Source organism: Haemaphysalis longicornis, unplaced genomic scaffold (genome assembly GCF_048455015.1).
Source record: "Haemaphysalis longicornis isolate Haplotype H1 unplaced genomic scaffold, Haemaphysalis longicornis Haplotype H1 scaffold_9, whole genome shotgun sequence".
In the NCBI taxonomy this organism is placed as follows: domain Eukaryota; kingdom Metazoa; phylum Arthropoda; class Arachnida; order Ixodida; family Ixodidae; genus Haemaphysalis; species Haemaphysalis longicornis.
In genome coordinates, this window is record NW_027526460.1 from 154,480,823 (window position 1) to 154,502,818 (window position 21,996).

Below are 21,996 nucleotides of genomic sequence, written 5' to 3' on the forward strand. Positions count from 1 at the left end.
AAAAATTTCAGCTTTGTGCCCATAAGGTAACTCGATAACGTGATCAAAGGAATGTTTGTCTTTCAAACGCTCGAATACATGACTACAGCGGTTTAGTGGCTATTGGTCGGCCTTCTTTCAGTTGCAGCAATCAACACACTTTTATTGGCAGTGTTTCAGAGTCCCTTTAAAATACTGCGCCATTAACATTTTCAGCGTGAAACTACGGCAAACCAGCCAGTAGCGAGATGCCGGGTCACAGCGCTTGAAAATTGTTGATTCATTGGCAGTCAACCATCCGGGCCTACTGACTGCGAATGTATGGGATGTATTGATAACGTTCGCTTGAAATATAATTACTACAATTATAATTTCGGGAAAAAATGTCGAGAAGAGGCGCACTTATGCTATAGGCGTGCACTTAAGCAGTTATCAGTGTACTTCCAGGTGCGCTTTCCTGCTGCTTTTGTTCTCACGGACGTTATTGCAGATAACAAGCGCTTTCAAATTGCTTTACTATTCTGTTCAAAGGGAAAACCTTAGTATGCGCTATCAAAAGATCATTTTAAGCCGCAGCGACTTACTCTAGCTCTTTTTCAGAATCAGTATTTCATGGCTGTTATTATTTTGGAACTTAAGAGATTGCTAATTTTTATACGACTGTACTTCAAATCTTCCACTGTCTCTTTTCTAACCAGGCTCCGATAGCGGGACCATGATGCTTTGTTTGTTTAACCCCTCGTGTGTTGTTTTTGTTGAAACAAAAATTGGCGTGTTAGAGTTTGATGTGTTCTCTTTTTTACAGGACTTTGGTAATAGGTTCGTTCCTGCTTGCTGCAGTTTATATCGTGAGCATTGGCATGTCAATAGCCCTGGTCATCTGGTTCCGAGGATGTGACCCTGAGCTAGCCGGTGCAATCCGTAGTAACGACCAGGCGAGTAAATGGTGATCAAGCGCTTTATAAGTTAAAGGAAGCTGTGTGCACTTGATATTAGTGGCTCACAGACCCCTCAGTCTAGCCGGCCCTTCTGTTCTCTACGTTAGAGCCTATTATACTACCACCACGAGAATTGTGGGAAGAAGTATTGATCATTTGTTTTTCACAGATCTTGCCCTTCTACGTAAAGCACAACCTCGTGGAGTATACAGGATTTACTGGCATTTTCCTCGCAGCGGTTGTTAGCGCGTCAACAAGGTAGGTGTTCTCTCTTGCATTAGTTTACCTTGCCCCATTCTTTGAAAAACTTTTGTATTGTTTGCGTTTTTATGTTTGGGCTACCATCTCTTCCAAGCCTTTTCTGCTGTGTTACAACTTTTCGGGGTCAACCTGCATGCTTTGTAATGAAGCTTATTTGGTATAGCACCAAGAGCTTCTTATTTCAATCTCGGGCTAGGGCACTGAAATTTGAAATGAGCATCTCAGCTGCTCAATTTTAAACAATATTTGGTAATGTTTTTTTTTTCCAGAAATTACGCGCCTATGATTGTGTAGAGTTCTCTTGCTCTACAACCTGAAGGCATTCATTCTCAAACTTCGATACACACAGCGCTTCTTCAATGTTTTTCTCCCCGTAACATTAACGGAATTATTTCTTACAAATTTGTTTTGAAAGTGTGCCTAGGAGTGTGGTAAACAAAACATTATTCAAGTATCCTCTAACAGAAAAAAAGTGCTACGTTGGATAAATATTTCAAGCGAGACAATATGCTGATCACCTTTCTTTTTCTTGTAGCACAATATCGTCAGTGATCAATTCCCAGGCTGCTGTTCTTTACGTGGACGTTCTGTCTCAGCACTGTAAAATCCCCGATTCTCGAGTAGGCTGGACAACACGTGGTTTGGGTGAGTTTGAATGGCATGTTTGACGTTGTGCATCTCCTTAGCAATGAGCTGGAGGTTTCGCCTACTGAAGGAAATGATCTTTCAACACTTGGATGTTTATTTAAGCGGAAGTGTATGGGCGCATACTTATCAGTACAGTCAGCCGTTAACGAACGTGGTACTCGCTTTGCTCCAATTTATTTAGACACAACTCACTTGTAATAATTTTTCTTCCACAGCATTTGCCACCGGCGCCATCATGACACTGTACAGTTGTGTCTGCGTCTACATGGGATCTATAATAAGGGTATGTAATTTTTTGCTGACTTTATGCAAAGAGAGTGATACCTTTTGCAGCCATCGCTAATTAACAAGCACTTCATATTGATTTTTTCTGCTGCTGAGCCCGAGGACGTGGTTTCGATTCCCGGCCGCGGCGGCCTCTTTTCTGGTGGAGGCGGAAAGCAAAAATAACCGTGTGTACGAGATTTCGGCGCACGTTAAAGGTACCCAGGTGGTCAAAATCAATCCGGAGCCCTCCACTACGGCGCGCGTTATCGCCTTCTTTGCATCGGTGCGTTAAACCCTGCAATAAATAAATAAATAAATAAATAAATAAATAAATAAATAAATAAATAAATAAATAAATAAATAAATAAATAAATAAATAAATAAATAAATCATATCGACTTTAAATCAAAATATTATCCGGAGCTGTGCCAGAAGAATGCTTATTTATCATCATGAGGTAATGCCGCTGTCCATTTCACAAGCTAAAACTCCAGTTTGTCGAAACTGTTTATTCGGCCGGAATTTTTTAATTAGAAACAATATCCTAACCACGAGCGTAAATCCTGCACCGTGCATTTCAGAACCTTAACCGGTGAAAGTTTATTATCGCATGTTTTTCGGAGCTTTCGTATGACAGTTAGTTACCGGTAATGAGACAATTTGTTTTTAATATTCTTAAGTGGCTGCTGAGGAGCTTTTAAAAAAAAGTCTGTTCGAGGCATTTGTTTAGTTTTATTTTCACTAAATATGAAGAACATGGTAAGTTTAGGCGTAAATGTAACAAAACCACCATTTTTGTCCAAACAAAGAACCTCTTCCCGAGGCGAGAGCAGACGCCTACCTGCCTTTTGTGATTGACCAGCGGTAAATGACGCTATATTCGCAAGTGCAGCGTTGTGGCGCGGCCCGAAGAGCTCGTTTTGTTCCGCTTCGGTTATGGAAAAGGAAGTGTTCTGGGGAATAGAGGGGGCACACAATCTTTTCTTAAAATCAAGGAGCCTCAGGGGAACATCAACGCGACAAGTTTGCTGGCGACGAGCATTCGAAGGGAGTGTTCCCCAAACAACTTGCCGCTGACTTCTGTTGTCCAGATGTTGGGAACTTATGCAGATATTAAGTTGTCACATGTACTACCAGCACTAATCGCAATTCGTAATACAATTTTTCAAAACACCACCATCCGCTTTCTCATATGTGTAACTGTGCTCTTACATTACTGCAGTCCCCAATGAGCTGTGTGAAGCTGCCTGCGTCGATTCATGGGCGCAGGCAGCGATGATGCGGCTGCCAGTCGCGGCGTCGCACAGAGGGGCTGGTGCTGGGGCGCTGCATCGCCGGTCAGAGTACAGAACGTTAGTCTTCGCATTGCGCTACATACGCTGTTTTAGAATAGGGGAAGTGAGCTCTGGCGGTCCCCGCAGAAGTTAGAGGAACCGAAACGTAACACGCTATCGCGCGGCGAGTTTTAGAAGAGAGTGTTCTCCAACAGCTGGCAGCCGGCTTGGGTTTCTCGTACGTTGTGACTTTTGGTCTTAGCGTGGAGGCAGATACTTGGTCGCTCCTATCATCGAGAATGACAATCTCTAACACAGTTTTTCACCACACTATCCTCCCGTTTCTCGCATGTGGAACTTTCTTTTCGCGGTGATTGCCCTTCGCGCAATCGGCGCTGTGTTGATTATTCCGCGCGGGTTGCGCCATCGTTCGGCCGCTCGCTGCATCGCGTGCTCATTAAAGTCCTGGTTTTGCTGCGATCACCAATCTCCGCAGCCGGTATCTCCCATCGCGGCACAAATATGATCTCATGCTTTTCTTGCTTTCTAGATCACCTCGCTGACGTCCCTAGCACACCTTTTCACCGCACTACCACCCGACCTCTTGCATTTTTACTTTCTCTTTTTGCGATTATTTTGACCCTGGACAGCTGGGACTACTGGTTCATGCCGCGGTCCGTGCGATTAGAGCCGCTTTGTGGTCCGTACGGGCATGCACGGCCGGCGTGTGTGCGGAACTGTTGTTAATATTTCATTGGTTTTTAGATTTCGGGATTTTCGTATATCTATCTTTATCCAAAAACATTTATGCACGAGAAATTACTACGGACAATATTAGCACAAAATGCCGTCTCACAGTTTCAATTGCCGAGAGGAGCACCTTCGGCCGGCAGGTTCTATGAGAACAATAAACATTGGCAGGTGGCAGTTGTACGGATCGGTGAGCTAAATTTGCAAAGATGATTATCAAACAAGAAAAAATACATCATATCGATACAACCGAATTTAACAGATTTTATATGCTTGGGATTAGTTAGGTATTGGCGGTGAGATGTTTGAGTGGCGCCCCCTGGCTCTGACGTCGGCTTAGGGACTCGCGCCGCTGTCGTCTGCTACACTCCGCTTGTGAGGGGCAGCAGTGCCTGGGCTAGAAATCACCCGCTTCGTTGCTGTAGTGCGTTAAAAAGCGTATTTCTGGCGACTAGGTTATTTTGCCAGCTTCTGACGCATCTGAATAATTTGAAGCTGTATCCCCCGCAAGTTTGCAAGACACGAAGAGATAGAGAACATCTTTCTTCAAAGTATCGGTCAGAAGATCGTGTGTAACTCGTCCTTTCTTGCTTATTCGCGAGGATCAGCGATCAGAGCCTCTCCATAAGTATTCAAAATGCGTAGGCTTCCCTGCAGTATTTTTGAGATGCTCCTATGAAGACTCAACAGTTTAATGCTACGTACCAAGCAGCGGCCTCTACACGCGCATCGCACAGCAGGAAATAAAGCGACTTTCTTCTGCTTCTTTTGTTGTTGTCTTGTATCAGATTAATGTTTCTTGCTTTTTTTCTGCCCAACGCATTAATTTTTCTGCGCCGTCACCAACTTCTTATTAGGAGGTTTCGGGATGTTTGGGAGCCTCACAAAGGTCGTGTGGATACTTCCTTCATGTTGTATGTCATACATTCCCTTCTTCACAAACTGGCTTTCATTACGGCTGCGTGCAAGAAGGTGCATATCCGCAAAGTGGTTTGTTTATTCACATGCAAATACAATGAGAAGGTTTGTCCTACGCCCCCGCGATCGCGCCCTAAACGACGTGGTCCACAGTACTCGAAGGCGGCTTTTGTGCTCCGAATTTCTATCGTAATTATATCGTTATCATAACGAACTGACTCTCAACTCGAACAATGATGACATGATTACAGTGATGAAGGCATGATATACTCGCTAACTAACGTAATAAATTGTATACCTGCATATATTACAAGAATCGAAACCGAAGAAGAATTCCAAGTAGCTCTTTATTTCTTTTCAACCCTTCCATGCGCTAAGAACAAATCCTATTCTACTCGGGATGGCGTTCTATGATTTGAAGAAAATTACTTTTACTCTCTTGTCCTGGGCTGAGGACCCGTCCCACTAACCAGATCGATTTAATTGTTAAATAAAGTTTTCCCCTCCTTTCCTTACTCCTCCTCCTCCTCTTGAGAGCAGTTTTCCTATAACGCATATCCGAATATCACTAAGATATGGCTGTGCAAAATGTTCCAAAATATCCCTCCAGGTCTTAACAAACATATATGTGTTACTATAAATTTAACGAAGACGTGACTCGTTTTGCTCACTAAACCCCCATACTGGTTAGATCCCTGGTATAGAATCAGCACGCGCGTATATACACACTGGGTTATTTGGAACTCAACCTACAGTTTTTGCAGTGCATGTCGGCAAATTTTCATGCCTTTTCAACGTAAAGTGATGTGACAAAACACGTTCGAGCGTTCGGCAAGGTTGAAAAAACTGTTTTACCTTGCATATGATTACTGGGAATCGTAATGCCTTCTGCCAAAGCCAACAGCCCTGAAGGCCTAGAATTTGTTTTGGTCTTCCATTTTCGCTGTTGTCGGTTATTAGCAGCTGACTGTCTTTTGTACGAATGCTTACTTGAGAAGCTGACGCCTAGCTCCGACTCTTCGCGCTCCGCTCAGGACCGGCTTCGCAAGGAATGGGGTAGCGCCGGCAATGTTTCTCCCGTAGCGGTATCCAAAACTATACTTTAATTGACACCATGAGTTAGTGTATGCGATTTTAACGCTATTATTATGATAAAAAGTTACCCACAGGCCAATTCTGGTGCGGACAAGCATCAGACGTTGACCGAGAGCAAAGAAACAGCAGGGTGAGCGAGCCTGAGTGAAGGAGACGACAAATGCGAGAATCCCTAAGCTGACGTCATGGAGGCGGGCTTCGCAGCGCCGCCTGTGTTCGCGCTCACCGCCAATTGCACCTTCACGAAACAAAATCCGGTTGTCTGGGGCGCTGTGCGGAGCGCACAAAACTGCGGTGTCTTACCGACCGGCAGTGTCCACGCGAATATCGCCACGTGCAGCTGAGTCAAGTTATATCCCACACTTTTCCCCGCCCACAGCTACCTCCCATAAATGATATTGCTGAGAAGCGCCTTTCTGCACCACGCAGCCTCAACACGGGTCTAATGCTGTGCCAAGCGCCGACGCTGCACTCTACCCACCACCTCGCGTGCCTCTACAAATTGCGCCTTCTCCATTTCTTCCCGGCTTTAACAGCACGCGTTCCTCCCTCCCAGTGCTGCCTGGTATCGCCCCAACCTTTTTGTCTTTAGCGATATTTTTGTACAAGTACAATTCCCGGGTCCGGTATCAGCCATGGGAACGCATGCGGGGAACGCATACAGGGGCTAGACTTAAATGCCTTCTTTTTAAAAGACGTGCTGTAATATACACAGTTCCTGCTAGGGACGCCATGGTGCTACTACGCAGAGCAGGCATGGGGAAGAGCGAGTAAGGTAGTATCGCTTGGAAACGAGCGTAGCGCTGAGAAATGCGTGCAGCTATGGACGTGTTCGGTCTCGAAGGATTTCGCTTGAATTTGCACCTAATCACCGCTGTTGTGGTAAAACGCGGTAAACGATGTTAAATAAAAAATGAAACAAATTGCTTACCAATCATGATAAGACGTGAAACGTTCCTATGCTTGGAGCTCCTTCCGGTTTCTGCTTGTTTTTCGTCTTTGCACTTGTATAGCCCGTTTCCTCGCATGTTAATACATGGCGGAGAACAGCTTAATGATGTTTGACTAGATATCCACACTTTGGTACAATATTTCGTAAACTGTTTGTCCAGCCATATTAATCAATTGAAACTGAAGGGCAATGTCATACTTTTAGCGTATTGAACTGGTTCTGCATTCTCCAGCCGCGATCCACTGCCAGGCATTAACAAGGCGTGTGCGTTACATTAATTCGGCGGAGTGCAAGAGTCGCAATATTTGTCTGATCGAGGGTTGTTATGAAACTAGGGAGAGCGATGTCCTTCACTTTTTACTATTTGTCTTTAGTGTCGGGCAACATCTGCCAGTTCAGCCGTCGGAAAACTTGAAAGCCTCTCTCGAACTTCACTCTCACCGTATCCATGCCGCGGTATTCTCCATTTATTCTGGAGTGTGGCCGCGGGCCAGAAAAATTGAGTAATTGTTTTATATGGGGACCCTGCAACATTTCCGATATACGCTTTTAGTCTTTCCTTCGCGTCCAGAAAAACTTTGATACTTGTAGTTACGCGGGCACGGAGCGGCACTGCGTGATTTGCTGATCGCACAGATGCGCCTTCCGTTTCTGCTTTGCTGATGTGGCTCTTTCTTTTTGAAGTATTAATACATTGCGTTCGTTTCTGCAGCAGAAGGAAAGCCGGCCAACCGCTGCTACACCGATGTAATGACGTCATTTGAGCTTTCGAAGAGCTCCTATACAGGGAAAGAGAGAAAAATGTTTTAGTGAGCGTAAAAATTATCTTGTGGGCATAGAGAAGTAACTTTTTGCTAATGTATTTGCGACCCCCCAATCTAAGTACTAGGTGTGTTCGGTGACCAACTTTTGCAAGCATTTAAGATTTCAAAAAAAGAAGTTGAAAAAGATGTGGCCGGGTCTCTTTAAATTGAGAGCTTTACATCGATCACACCGTCACAACGAAGTGCATTTCTATGGAAACCTAAAAAGTCACTGGGTTGTTTATGAAGCATGCATAAAAAGAGTGCATCGGGAAACACACCCGACGTTGATGGCGTTACGGTAACAGTACCCTTTGGGGACATAACAAATGAAGGAAGTTAACACTAATGCGTAAGACTTGAAGGTAGTGAAGCTCTACGCAACTTTCGCGACCATCACGAAGGTTTAGGTCCATGATTGCAGCCAATTTGCTGCTTTTTCGCGGCCGCATGGACATTTACTTCATCATTGTCTATAAGGGTGAGCTTTCTTCATTTTTGGAAGTGATAATAATTGGACATCACCTTGGTGCAGCGTACTCTTTGACGTGTCTTTCTCGTTCCTAGGAAGTGTTGCCACTGTTACGGCGAACGTTAAAGCGTTTTTTTTTGTGGGGGGGGGGGGCCGCGGGGGGGGGGGGGGGGGGGTGGGGCAATCTTGGCCAGTCTCCGTAAGTGGGTATTCTTGGCTTGACAAACGTGCTCCTCGGATGGTGGGCAGTCTCCTCGAGGCGCGCACACACGAGCGCTAGGCACTTTCTTGGTTTTGTTAACTTCTGGGCGGTCGCCGCGAGAAAGAGAGAGAAAACGTTTATTGCCGCGAGAGCTAATTCGGGGAAGGGGTGGTGACCGAGGGAGGAAGGTCCGCGATGACTTTGGGAGCCCAGAGAGACGATGGCTTTTTGCACCGCCGAATCGGTCTGCGCTCACGTGCGCACGGTCGGGAATTTCTTGGTATTTTTAACTGCGGACAGGAAAAAATACGATTTGCTAAACAGCTTTGCTGTTAAAGCTTAATTTTGATAAGTAACTGACAAATGTAACAGCTTTTCTTTCTGATTGCAGGTTATACTCATGGTGTCTGCCGTAGCCACCGGGCCTTTTGTCGGGCTGCTTCTGCTTGCTGTGGCGTTTCCTTTCGTACACTCGAAGGTATGCCATCTGTTTTTTGAACCAATGAGTTATAAACCTTGGTGACAAAATATATCTGGCAGCCATAACGCCGTAATAAATGGTGCGAATTTACCTGCGAATTCTTAGCTGCGGGGCCATTCGGGCGGCAGACCGAACTTTTTTAGTCTTTGCGGAAGCTACGAATTTAGGTCGTTTTACCGCACGAGCGGCCCGAAAGCTGCAAACGCGCAAGTAAATTCGCACCATATAGAAAGGGCTTTTTGGGAGTGATGTTAGAATTTCGGCAGGAAAACTGCATTCCTGCCTGAAGTTTTCCCAATTCTCTGCTGCATGTATGGGCGTTTCGACAACAGCAACTCTTGAGTATTCACGAGAGCTTTGGAGTTAATCCGCACAAATTTTACGCTTTACGGTCTTCCAAAAAATCAAAGCCCCTGTCATATTAAATATGGTGAAATCGCGAAATCTTCTCTCATGAAACTAGATTCGAAGTTCAAACTCCAAACTTCTTCGACCATGTCGGAACGGCGCAACCGGATAGACGTCAGCTTATATAACGAAAGGGTCCCTGATCCCATTTCCACCATGGGAAGCGTTTTTTTCTTGAGGCCCTTGATTTGCCTTGCGTACGCACATCGTGCAAAGATGGCTTTCCAGCCGCGCGTTTCTGCGTTCGACGCTGACCATTGAGGCCTAGAAAACTTCCCTTTAAAAGTCAACCGGTGCCCGCAGCTTGAACTGCATTGATTGCAACAATAGCGGTGGAACGATGTTACCCCTGACTCGGTAACATTAAGCCTGACGCCCAATGTTTGGGCTTCAACTCAGGTAACCGTATTGTAGATATTAATGACCTTGTTACCAATGTGCTACTCGTTCTATGTCGACAGGTGGGTAGAATATAACGCCTTCGTTAACAAAGCTTGACGTTAGCCTAACTTCAGCCCCTCGCGTGCGCACGTCGGTCCCCCACTCTCCTCCACATGAACGATTGCGCGTGCGACCTCTAAACTTGGGAAGACGATGTGGTTCAGAGTTTTGGGTGGGGCTGCCAATTTTCGAATCGCTGACAACATTGCAGTCCGTTCGACATCATGCTCTGGGGAACACAATACGTAGTGGTGTCATCCACTATTGGGAGCATACCTCGTCTCTGATTGGTCGCAATCTGTAGACTGCTTTGGTGGTGAAACCCTTAAATATCACCTTCTTATTTCCGACATCGCAATGCGCACTCGCGCAGTTATTGGCCGCAACACTACTGAGCAGAAGAACTTGCTTTGTTCGAATTGGAATTTTGGTGTAAAACTACTGTTGCAATAGTGAAAATGTTTTGATGGCTTTAATAATGTCATCTATGACTAAATCCATACGGTTTGACGCACAATATTTTCAAATCATCCGCATTAAATGCCAAATGGCGCCGCTGCGCTCTCTCCACGCCATAGATACATTTCGCGCCGCAGCGACGAAATCAAATATAAACACTATGCGAAGCAAAGTTTACAGCAACGTGATTTTTCAATAAAACTTGTTTTAACATCTACAAAAAATGATAGAAACGGGCTATATTACGGAGTAGTCTAGACTATCACATCACTTCCAAGTGCCTAAAATATCGATACAGGGGCGCTTTCGGTTTTAGCCTCCATCAAAAAGGAGGAGGACGAGGAGGTAGCTTTATTACATTAGGAAGACACTAGGTCAAGTGGGGGAAGTGGGAGTAGAGGGTGGGATATTCGAGGCTTGGGACATCTTGAAAATAAACCGTTCAAGTTGAAGCTGGTTGGCTCCTTACGAAGGCGGAAGAGGCCACGTGGGGAGGCGAGCAGTTTAGAGCCGTGAGCCATCAAAAAGGCAAAAATAGAAACAGTCACTGGCTGTTTTCAGACTGGTCTTGGGCTCAGCAGCACTGCGTTTTAGTCACGAAACCACGAGTTTGCTAGCGGTAAAACTATGTTTTTAGTGCATCTCTCCTTGTTGTTTCAATAAACCTTCTTTCTCTCTCTCGCTCACTGGTTTTTCTGTGTGAAAAACGGCTGCATATAACAACAGCCAAAAAACGAAAGTCACAAAGTTTATAATTCCAAACATCGAAGAAAGCGAATACAATGAGCAAGTTGTTGACTTATCGCACAATTCTGACAAGGGATCAAAGCAACCCAATGACTTTTGCGAGATATTTGTTGTGGCCTCTGCGAAAATACAAATAATCTAAAAACGACAATAATGGAGAACGTTTTACGGTGCCCCCTGCCTTTGAGCACATGTCATTCAAGTTTGAAGAAAAAAAAAAACGTTGGACGGCATGGTGAGAAAGTCGGCTTTGATAAATCACCTAACCTTCTCAAAGAATCAATGAACAGGTGCAGGCAGTTTACGATTCAAAGGCATTTTGAGCTCTTCTGGCTCCCGGCGGTCATGTAGCTTATTGATTTTGTAGAAGTTAAGCTGTTTCCATTCAGTGGGGCCCGGTTTACCGAAATGACGCCCTTGTACTGCCTGCTTTTCGCGAATGATAAAAGCTGGTGACAAAAAAGAGAGGGAACACGTGTTGCTTGCTCACTTTTCTTGAAAGCATTTTAGAAGAGAGAAGCTAAGCCCAATAACATACATTGCCTCATCCAGCAGAGGTTTCTGGTAGTGCGCAAAACAGAGGGCCGACGATTAGAGCAAGGTAGGATAAAGATAATGTCATAACAACGAGTGGAGAAGCTCTTCTGGAAGGATATTTACACGATTTTATGCTGTACTACAAGCAACAATCTCATAAAACTGTGATGAATTGAAAAAAAAAAGTTAAACAACTTATGCGAGGAAAAAAATTCAGCGCAGTGAAGCAGGTGTCAAATGCAGAAGCGCCTGATTGGATGATGAAAGCCCTCTTGTGAGCGACAGCCAGTGTCCTTGCCCCCAGTGCCGTTCTATATGCCAGTTTTTTTTAATTTGGTTTATTTACTATTATTTTATTACAGCAGAGCTGTTTTGGATCGAGCTTTGTCCGCCCGTCACACCAAAACACCTCGAAGCCTAAAAAAAGTGGGGATAGGGAGCTCCACAAATCGAACCCCGCGGGACCTTTACGCTGTGAAACCGGCAACCTAAGCTTATTGTATTGGCTGTATTCGACAATACACAACGCGTCACAGATGCACAGTGAAAGTGATCAACAATGTGGTGAGGCTGCGCAACTGAGGGCTAGTGATATCCTTTAAAATTCCTTCAATGACGAAACCTGCCGTAATTTTTGCAACCACACAGGCGAGATCTCTTTAGGTTTAATAACTTGACCAACATGAACTACACTTCCTCTGAAATTCTGCTTGGCAGAACGGGCACCGAAGTCTCTGAACGGCCTTGTGCGTGTGTGCCATATGCTGTGGAGGCCCGGCGCCATGACTAAGTCTTAAGGCATTCCATCCTCTTTGTCTACCGAGACGTGCCTTATGCCATGAGGGTGTCGCGGGAAGACTTTCCAAAGCGTCCTCTGTACAACATTCCAAAAAGATACGCAAGGGAACAGGGAAGACAACATCCACAATATCATTGTAGAGGGTTTTCCGCTTCACTGTGCCTAAGTAATTTTTAGAAAAACGTGCACACAAAAAGCGCACACTCCAACTACTTTAAAAAATCCAGAAATTACCCCCTACAGGTACCCTTTGGTGACAGCATAGTCAGGAAGTACCCTGGCCAGCCTTGGTTGACATACGGTGCGGAGAAAAGGGTTTCTTCAATCACTAGCTCGCGCACAAATAAATGCGCCAGACCCAGTCGCCAATCTTTTGCTCGCCTAAACCGGTTAGTGCGGCTGCACCTCTCCCAGGTTGAGTCCCACACAAAAACTACAAATACCCGACGCAGGTTTCGGGCGTTCGCACCTGAGCAATGCAGCACCTGCATTACATACAAATTACAAAAGAAAAACAAGTTGCACACTGCTGCCCTTGCACAGGGCCACCCCAACGGCCCGAGGGACTCGGGGTTAGCAGCGGCAGGGAACAATAAAATGTGCAGCCAATTGGAAAGAAAAAATCCCGGGCCATCTCCACTAACGCGAAACCTGGGGAGGGGCGAAGCATGCAGTGTATCAGCGTATTCTCGGCGCCTTGGCGTTTTTGCCCAGGGAGATCAAATCGTTGGCGGGTAGAGGTATACAGCGTTGCAGTAAGTTTCGTTTATTTGCAACCCAAATCGTTCTAGCGCGAGGCGTTGTAAAACGAGCGTCTCGGTGTGCTCTTTTAGTACGCGTTACGTTCTAGCGCGAGGCGTTGTAAAGGGAGTGTTTCGGGTTTTATTACCATGACTACATTATACTACGACGACATGAGAAACCGACAATCCGAGACCCTGGGGAGCTTCGCCCCGAAAAAAAAAAAGCTTCCCGTGTCGGGATCGGCCTGGGTTCCTCGGGTTACGAAACCAGTGTCTATCCTATTCGGCTATCATCTCATTCCGGCCGCAGAGCATTTCCTTCGGGTTCTTACCATGGTCGTTTCCTTTAGACTTGACCGCGGGTTCTAGCGCGTCATAACGCGGTCCACCTTGGGAGGGATGTGAAAGCCTACGGACGAAACGATCCGGACCTGCCAGTCATGGAGAACGTTCAGCGGCAAGGTCTCAAATCCATGTTAGGTGCAGCAGCCGGGTCTCCGACGAAGAAAGATGGGCCAGAGGCTGTGATGTTCCTCCATCCTGGCACCACCAGGGATTGCTGCGCTAATTTTTTGCTTTCTTTTGTTTTTGTTTAGGCAAACCTTGTTTTCTACTTCTGCGCAGGGAGCTGGAATATCGACGCTGCTGATGCTCTTTCTGCAGTTCATTGTTATGTGGCAGGCCATTCAAAATGGTGCCACACCACCGCGAATGCCAGTGACACTCGAGTATTGCCCAGTAAACGGCACTTACTTCAGTCAAGACCAAAATTACACCATGGGCTTCTCGCATAACAGGTGAAAACCATACTCCTGTTTTGAATTGTGCATTCACATGGGATTTTTCGCATTGGTCCGTGAGGAAAGAGATTCTTAAGGGCGAACCTTATTTAATGGCTTTAGCCTGTGAGGCTAACCCGTAAAGGGTTGGTGACTGTTGATAGCGGCAATGTGCCGTTATCCGGGGACTGCCTCTTGTAACGGGGGACTGCCGAGAGGTAATGAAAGTAAGACTTCGAAAGCCCTAGATTTAAAGATGGAGAGAGAAAGAGACAGCTTTTAGCTACGGTCAGACTATGACCTGTCGGTGTTCTTCGGGCAGAAGACCCGTGGCCAGCTGGTCAACGAGGGCCGCTGGCGCTAACCACCACCGTCAATAGATACGAGGAGGGTTAGCGTAGTAACGGTACTGTTGCCCATTTGGCAGAAGAAAAGCATGTGCTCAACATTTGCGTAACGAGAGGGCATTTGGGACTGTATGGGTCTGAGTGATAACCGTAGGTGTAGAGACTTGCCGGAATGAAGAGCTTCTACTCTCGACGTGAGGACATTGTGGGGTACTTTTGCATATAGCTAGGGCCCTCAGAAATATCACCGCGGCCATTCTGTAGAAATCGCGACGACTGCATTTTGATAGACTGCCCTCAGAAAAGCAAAATTCACGACTTCCGTTGGTGGAAGCCTACAGTTTACGGAAAGAGCTTGCGTTTTTAGGCAAATCTATTCCTTTGCCCTTTGAGGACACAAACAATTTTGGGCCAATGCGTTTCTCGGAACTTTCACTAACAAGAGGGGTTATTGCGTTTGTAAAAAATCCGGGGAGACATTTTATTCAATTGTTTTATGGTAGCTGTGGTAGGTAGGTAGCGAAATGTCGATAAAAACTGCCGATGTATCACATTCATCCACATTTGTGGGTGCCAGATCAAGGACTAGGCCCAATAACACGTAAGCTTCCTCTATCTAAGAAACATTCATCATATCTAGGTGAAAACCAGAACAGTTTTGTTGACGTTTTTGGCATGTCGCAGATGCCTCCTTCATCTGCATTATTTTGTAGGCGTCAATTCAGGCGACCTTTGTATTGCAGGTCACCTTTGGCATAAGATAGTCAAATTTTATTCCAGGCGGACTTGATGTAGGCGATATACCAAAATTTTATTTGAAACAGGGAAAAAAGATGGTGATATAGGGCTAGTGAGCAGTATCGTGAATTTATTCTTTTATTTTTGTCCTCCCCCCCTTCCCAGTTCCAACAGCGGGGCGTCGAACTTTCAGCTGTCGCCATTTTGGAGCTGCCTCTTCAGTACCATTGGAACCGTTGTCATAGGAGTTGTAATCAGCGTGTTAGCAGGTATGTCAAAAGTATGCCATTCACAGCTGCATTACTAAAAAAATTGCTTCATTGTTATGGCTTATTTTTAAAGAGACCCTGCAACACGTTTTTTCAACTCTTTTTGAAATTTTAAATGATTGCAGAACGTAGTCACCCAACGCACTCAGTGCTTAGATTATGGAGTGGAAAAGTACCTCAGCAAGAAATTACCGCTCTTTGCCCATACGATAACTTGTAAACTCGCTCAAAAGATTTTTCTCTATTTCCCTGTCCTTACACTCTTCGACTGCACGAATTACGTCACTGAGGCCATGTAGCGGTTGTTGGCCGGTTTTTCTTGAGTTGCAGCAATGAACGCTTTTCGATAGCAACTTAAAAAAAGACACAAAAACAAAAAAATGGAAGGCGTATCTGGTGCGACGAGCAAATCACGCAGTGCCGCTCTGAGCTGGCGATAACTATGGGGGTCGCAGTGGTTCCAGACGTGAGAGAAAAAGTAAAAGCGCTTATCCAAAGTGTTGCTGGGTCTCTTTAGGTGTAATAACTTCAAACAAGTGAGTGATTGGAAATATAGTACATCATACCTCGACATGTTTTTTTGTTTACACAAAGTGGATGTTAAAGGAAATTTCATCGGTAGGCGTCTCTCGCTTCTAGAAAAACGTACTATCCCCCTTGTCTATTCCTTTACAGGCGAGCACCGACAACCCACTGCAGAATCCAAGCATGTCAATATCTGGTTTCCTCGAATGTGGAGAAAGTTGGGAATTATGAAGCACATTCAAAATGCGGAAGTAAGCGAAAGTTCTGCATGTGTTATTGATTTGATGTTTTGCTTCTGCTCAGCGACTGATTAGAATAAGCGTTCTGGCTAGTTCGTTATTCATACTGCGACAGAGCGCACCAACCGACAACAGATAATGGGAACAAAGATTGGTTGACGATTACGATACTCCCTAATGCAATATTTGGGCGCAGCAGCAGTTCCCCGAGGCCGCACTCACTCGTGGGTTCTCTCAACGGCAGAAATGATGAGCCTCTGCGTCGGCGGCGCAAAGTGCGTCTCAGGAAGGGGCCGCAAACTGCGTCTTAAGCGAACGCACGTCATAGACGCGCGCGCCTCCCTCAGGTTTTTACCAAGCGTCGCGCCGTCGAGTGCCCCGTGCGGCACAGCATACTGCCTTCTCCTCTCCCTCACCGGAACACTTTCCGTGAGTGCTGGTTCGCGCCTCTACGGTGAACCGCCCTTCTCTCCCAATTGTGCGACACTCTCCTCCTTTGCTCTCTTTCACTCGTCGGTCTTGCCATCGTTCGCGCGGTCATAACGACGGCGACGCGGCTCAGCCCAGAGACGAGCGACAAAGGGCCGCGCCCTAAAAGACACAAGCGCTGTGTGTCTCTACCCTCGGGCTGTTGTTGGTTTGTATGCTGTGTAGCCACTGATAAGGCTTACGTTTATTGCGCATCAAACAGTAACACCCATGCAGGAATTTTTTTGTCTTCACGTACATACCAGCGAACGTATCTATACGTGATACATTTATAATTAATAAAACTACCAAGAAAAAATCGACATTCTCTTTTTTAGCATTCAGTACGCATAGTTTGTTAAAACTTTCATGTCGAAAATGTAGTTTTCAGGTATGCAATAAGCTTGACGCTTCCTTTTTCTTATCCTTATACCAGCAACATAGGCGCCATTCATGCGTTTCTGTATAAAGCGTGCTATTTTAAAATGAACCACTACTGGAATTCTGAACGGTAGGCATTTTCTTACGCTAACTAATGGTTTAATCTTGTTGTTTCCAAACTAAGTCTAAAGTCGAAGAAAATTAACAATACCGTCTAGATACTTCTTTTTCTCTCATGTGGTACTTAATATATGACCTCCATTATATAAAAGAATCTCTGCATAGGCATCACCCATACTTTTTTCATTTCATTTATTTCACCCTAAAGGCCCGAAGACATTGCATAAGGGGGGGGGGGGGCGTACAACGTATCATAAACAACTAAACAAAACTGAAAGGGTACCAAGCGTAAACATTCAGAGAACAATGATAATAAAAAAGGCAAAATGCAAACTACAAAGTAAACATTACCAAATGTAAACAAAGAGTACAGTATCAAGGGTAAACTTTCAGATAACAGTGGCAACAGTTTATACATTAGTCAAAAATTATTTAAACATCGGCAGGGAAACAGCACATTCAGTTAGATTGCGACATCTGACTTTTTAGTTTATTGCGGAAACTGGCGGTTATTGCATGTGACTACATTATCAGGTAGTTTGTTCTGCAGTGTCATCCCATTTTTGTAAAGAAGGAGGTAATCATTGCAGAAATGCGTGTGTTTATTGGTGTAATAGGGTGGCTGTGGTTTATGCGGGATGAAGTTCTGTGAGATGGTTGTAGGCGGACGTGCCGTGATTGTGCGTGATAATAGGAAGCATGCATAAGACGCAATCGAGAAATGATACGACGAGATTCATGTGACGGCAGGTTCAAGGATTCTTTTTCTGTGGTAACGCTGATATTGTTAGAGTATGGGGAGTAAATAAAATGGGTAGCGCGGTTTTGAATCCTTTCTAAATCATTAGTTAGATATGTTTGTGAGGGGTGCCAAATTGAGCAAGCATATTCTAGTTTCGGTCGTACATAAGTTTCATAAACTTTTTAATATTTGGCGAGGCTAATTTTAAGTTGTGGCGCAAGTATACGAGAGTGGGTGAAGGTTCTGTACAGCTGATTTGAAAATAGATTGACCATCATAGCAACGATGATAGATGCCCTCCGAGATGTTTGTATGATAGTGTAGGGCTAAGGGGAACAGACTTTATACTATAGGTATACTTTGCTGGGCTATTTTGCGGGTAAATGACATCATCTTACACTTAGGTTTAATGGCATAAGTTATTTATCACACCAAGCTACAACTAACTCTAAATCATGTTGAAATTTAGGACTGTAGTCTTTTGCAAAAGTAAGGTATGACATCAACGATACAAATATATGGAGTTATTAAAGAATGTGATGCATTATAAAGGCACACGTGGTTGTTGAACACACCGACAAATTAGTAAATAACGCATATTGTTTTGAAGAGAGAGGGATGGATTGTGTGCGCACCATTTACGCAAACTTCGTCAAGAATCGCTCGATCGCGTGCTACCCCTGTGAGCTCCAGGCCAGACCGTGTTTCGTGTGCTTGATGAGGGTTGTGCAGATTCCTAATATTCCTCATTTATCGCAGTAATACACATCCTTATTCTTTTATAGCGCATCGAACCGTCTGCGTGCCAACCATGTTTTCAAATATCATTCCAAGATCCATAGTTGGATCCTTAGGAATCCGCCACCTCTTGATTCGTCTCCCTCGCGAACATGAGGTTAGGCCCATTGCGGACCCCTTACGTCCGCAGTGAAAGCCCGCAACAAAGCGTTTCTCGCACGGCCATCGCAAACTGCGCCAACTGTGCATCGCCTTATAACAGTCTGACAGGTGACGATCGCTCGCTTTAGCAACGACATCGGCTACTTGTAACCGTTTTTGTAATCCACCAGGACCGGCGTTTCGTCGCCCTCATTCCTAAGCCACTTTTTGCGCACGCACTGGCCATTTTGCAACGAGTTTCAGGACTCGCCTAGACGACTTGCGAGAGAGAGAGAGAGAGAGGTAGGCGGAGAGAGAGAAACTTTAATCATAATCCAAGTGAGCCTATTTGTGGTCGGGGTATTCAGTCTGAGACTCCGTGCGTACGGCCGGCTGTGTTCGCTCTATCCGCTAGGAAAAGCTACCTTTCAAGGCAGGAGCTAGCCAGAGTGCTATCCCACTGCTCGCGTGAGGGGTTGCGGACTGGGGGAAGACGTGGGTTTAGTTGGCATTCCCAAACAATATGATAGAATGTGCCTGGGGATTGGCAATGAGTAAATAGGGGACAATGAAAAGCAGGATGGATGGCGTGCAGTCTCGTTGGGTGTGGGTACGTATTAGTCTGCAGTTGTCTCAGGATGACTGCCTGTTCTTTCGTGACCTTATCGGTGACTGGTGGATAGAGTTGTCTCGCTAGTGATGGACGGGGCGGAAAGACTCAGCCGGCACCGCTTCGGCTGAAGATTCCTCTAGCCACTGTGAGTGCCGGAGGGCACAGCACCATACGGATACTTTGGGAAATTTGTACGATAAGGCTTTTGCATTCACAACAAAGAAATGTGTGCTTAGGTGCCCTTGTAATACAGCTTTTAGCAAAGGGCAGCTGGATGGTGTTGTGAAGGTCATGCTTTATTATACCAAGGTGGCCAGCAAATGGAGTTTGATTAGTTTTTTATGTCGGCGCAAGCCTAGGCGGATTGTGGAAGTGAACTCAAGCCAGCCCGGTCACCTGGGCGTCGTCGCATCCTATAGTAAAACGGCCAGACTCCATCACACTTGAATGAACAATAGTGTGTAAAGGCAAGTTGCCCCACCTCGGAAGGGCAGACCATGTTTAATTCAAACATGGGACTCGCAGCAGCAGCGGTTGCGTATTAACACAGAAAATGTCAAAGGTCCAAAAACAGGTATGCCACGCCGGGCACTTTTTCCCCAACAATATTGATAAACCCTGCCTAACCGCCGTTGTTGAAACGAAAACTCAGGCACGGACACGTAACTTGAAACGAAATGTAAGCCCAAACTTCTTCTGAGCACGTGGTCTTCAGAACACAGAAATCACAGCTAGCAAAAGCACCATTATGCGTGTATTCTGTGCAGCTCCTCCCAGGCGACGATATTTCAAAAAGTTTCACCAGCGGCGGCGTACAGGCGCGGGGTATAGTGGGCGTATTTAACCGCGGGTGCCGCCAAACTAACACGACGTGAACGGGACCGTCTATTGCGTGAGCCAGATTGGGCTTGTCGGAAACATCTCGAGGCTCCGTTCATTTTGTCCTATCTGAGCTAGTAGGGCGTGCCGTGAATGAACTCAAAACGACTGAGCCAAAGAGTGGAATCGCAACGCTTAAGACATTGCCGTGACGACAAGTCGAAGCGTGGCTCAGCTGCCTCTGCCTCGACGGGTCTTCAGCCTCCGCCCACCAAGTGCGCAGGCTGTACAATCGAGCCCGTAATGCGGGCGATGAAAGAGAAGGGATTTAGAATGACGACGAGGAAATTCCGATAGTGTTTGCCAACAAAAGAAGCGTCCTGCAGCTAATGCCGTTGATAAAGCGAGCGAACGGGCTCAGTGAGAGTTAGGTAGAATGCAAACTTGGGGTAGTTGGTACATTACGAAAAAAAAACTGCGCATGAAACATGACACAAGAGAAGACGACTAGGCACACAGGGCGTAGACTAGCAACTAATTTTTTATTTGAGTAAAGAACACATCATGAAGGAAATTGCCATCTACACATGTGCGATCACCTAGGGCACAGAACGAAGATAAACAACCCAAAACAACTAAAACAGCCTAAAATGAATTTTCAGTGAATTCATCAATTCCATGAATTCCCAGTGAATCTTCAGTGAGTCTTTTAGAGCATTGACCACACTGGGCAAGGTGCACCAGTGACGTGTGAGGAACGCATTGGGGTGCACATATGAAGCCGAAGCAGGCATTGAAAATCGGGCCTATTCTCAAGTTCACAAAGGACAAAGTCGAGATACTCACTCAATAGTAAGGATCCACCAATTGACCTGATTTTTTTTCCTGTTTGGCATTTACGTTTGCCAAAAGTGAAAGCTTAGCAGCAGTGGTGGTGAGTGAGGTGGCAACGATCGTGGAATGGGGAGAAGGAAATAAAATCTGAGTAATCCTTGGTACAAGGGCTGTCTGAGGTGCTTATTAAAGTCACAAGTATTGAAAGATTTGGAGAAAGCGAAATAAAAGGAAAAGGAAACCCTGGAGAATTACGAAGCCGGTGTTGTTTTATTTTCTTAAGCTTACGCATTTCCTAATCAATTTGTTTCTCTTTATTTTGAGGAGGAGAAAGGAAAACTGATCCTATTTTATGAGTTGGTTGTGTTTAGGTTTGCATTTGTTGGGGAAATGTGTAGTTCGGCTGTCTGCGTCTTCGGGCATGAACGAGGTGTAGCGGTGCTGAATGAAGCGTCACGGACACCACGCCTCGTGTAAGAAAACAGCGTCAGTAATGCCAATGGGCCAACAGTGTTTTCATAAGCAGTACATTCAATACTTGAATAATGGGACACATTCGACATAAAGCGCACACGGCCCGCGATGACGGTTTGTTAGTGCATACTGCGCACCCGTCGTAAATGTTGGGCTGTTTCATACGTGAATCATGACATTCTATACACTCCCCCCGTCTGTGTAAATTAAGACAACTTTTTTCCTGAACTTTAGTTTAAAATGCATTTCAACCCAAGGTCTTAACAGCCGGTCTTTACAACATGGGCACCATAACCTAGCAGACAAGTCAAACCAGAAAAATTGCATTGGATTGTTTACCGAAGTTGAATTGCATACCTAAGAGTTTGTGCTGCTTGCCTCAAAGGGACACTAAAGTGGCTATATCGGTAGATTAGACTGTTGTGAATACAAATATACGACTCGCAATTGCTTATTAGCAAAGCAATTCCAAAAACGGAACAACAGCTGTAGATGCGCCATCCACTTTCCCTCACTACACTTGGTGACATCACAAACCCTGAACGTATCACGAAACGAGATTGTGTGAAGCTTTCCTTAGCGCTTTCTGAAAGAA

At 45.4% G+C, this 21,996-nt stretch overlaps 1 protein-coding gene across 2 annotated transcripts in view; it reads left to right on the forward strand.

Annotated features, from left to right (window-relative positions):
• LOC144152884 (sodium-coupled monocarboxylate transporter 2-like) overlaps window positions 1–21,996 on the forward strand; it is a 69,759-nt gene that overhangs the window by 44,300 nt on the left and 3,463 nt on the right. For both annotated transcript variants that reach the window (XM_077684414.1, XM_077684413.1), the window contains exons 8-15: window positions 785–914; window positions 1,087–1,175; window positions 1,714–1,823; window positions 2,042–2,109; window positions 8,951–9,037; window positions 13,799–13,971; window positions 15,204–15,307; window positions 15,983–16,083. In XM_077684414.1, the coding sequence (XP_077540540.1) occupies window positions 785–914; window positions 1,087–1,175; window positions 1,714–1,823; window positions 2,042–2,109; window positions 8,951–9,037; window positions 13,799–13,971; window positions 15,204–15,307; window positions 15,983–16,083 (862 nt within the window). The remainder of the gene's footprint in view (window positions 1–784; window positions 915–1,086; window positions 1,176–1,713; window positions 1,824–2,041; window positions 2,110–8,950; window positions 9,038–13,798; window positions 13,972–15,203; window positions 15,308–15,982; window positions 16,084–21,996) is intronic.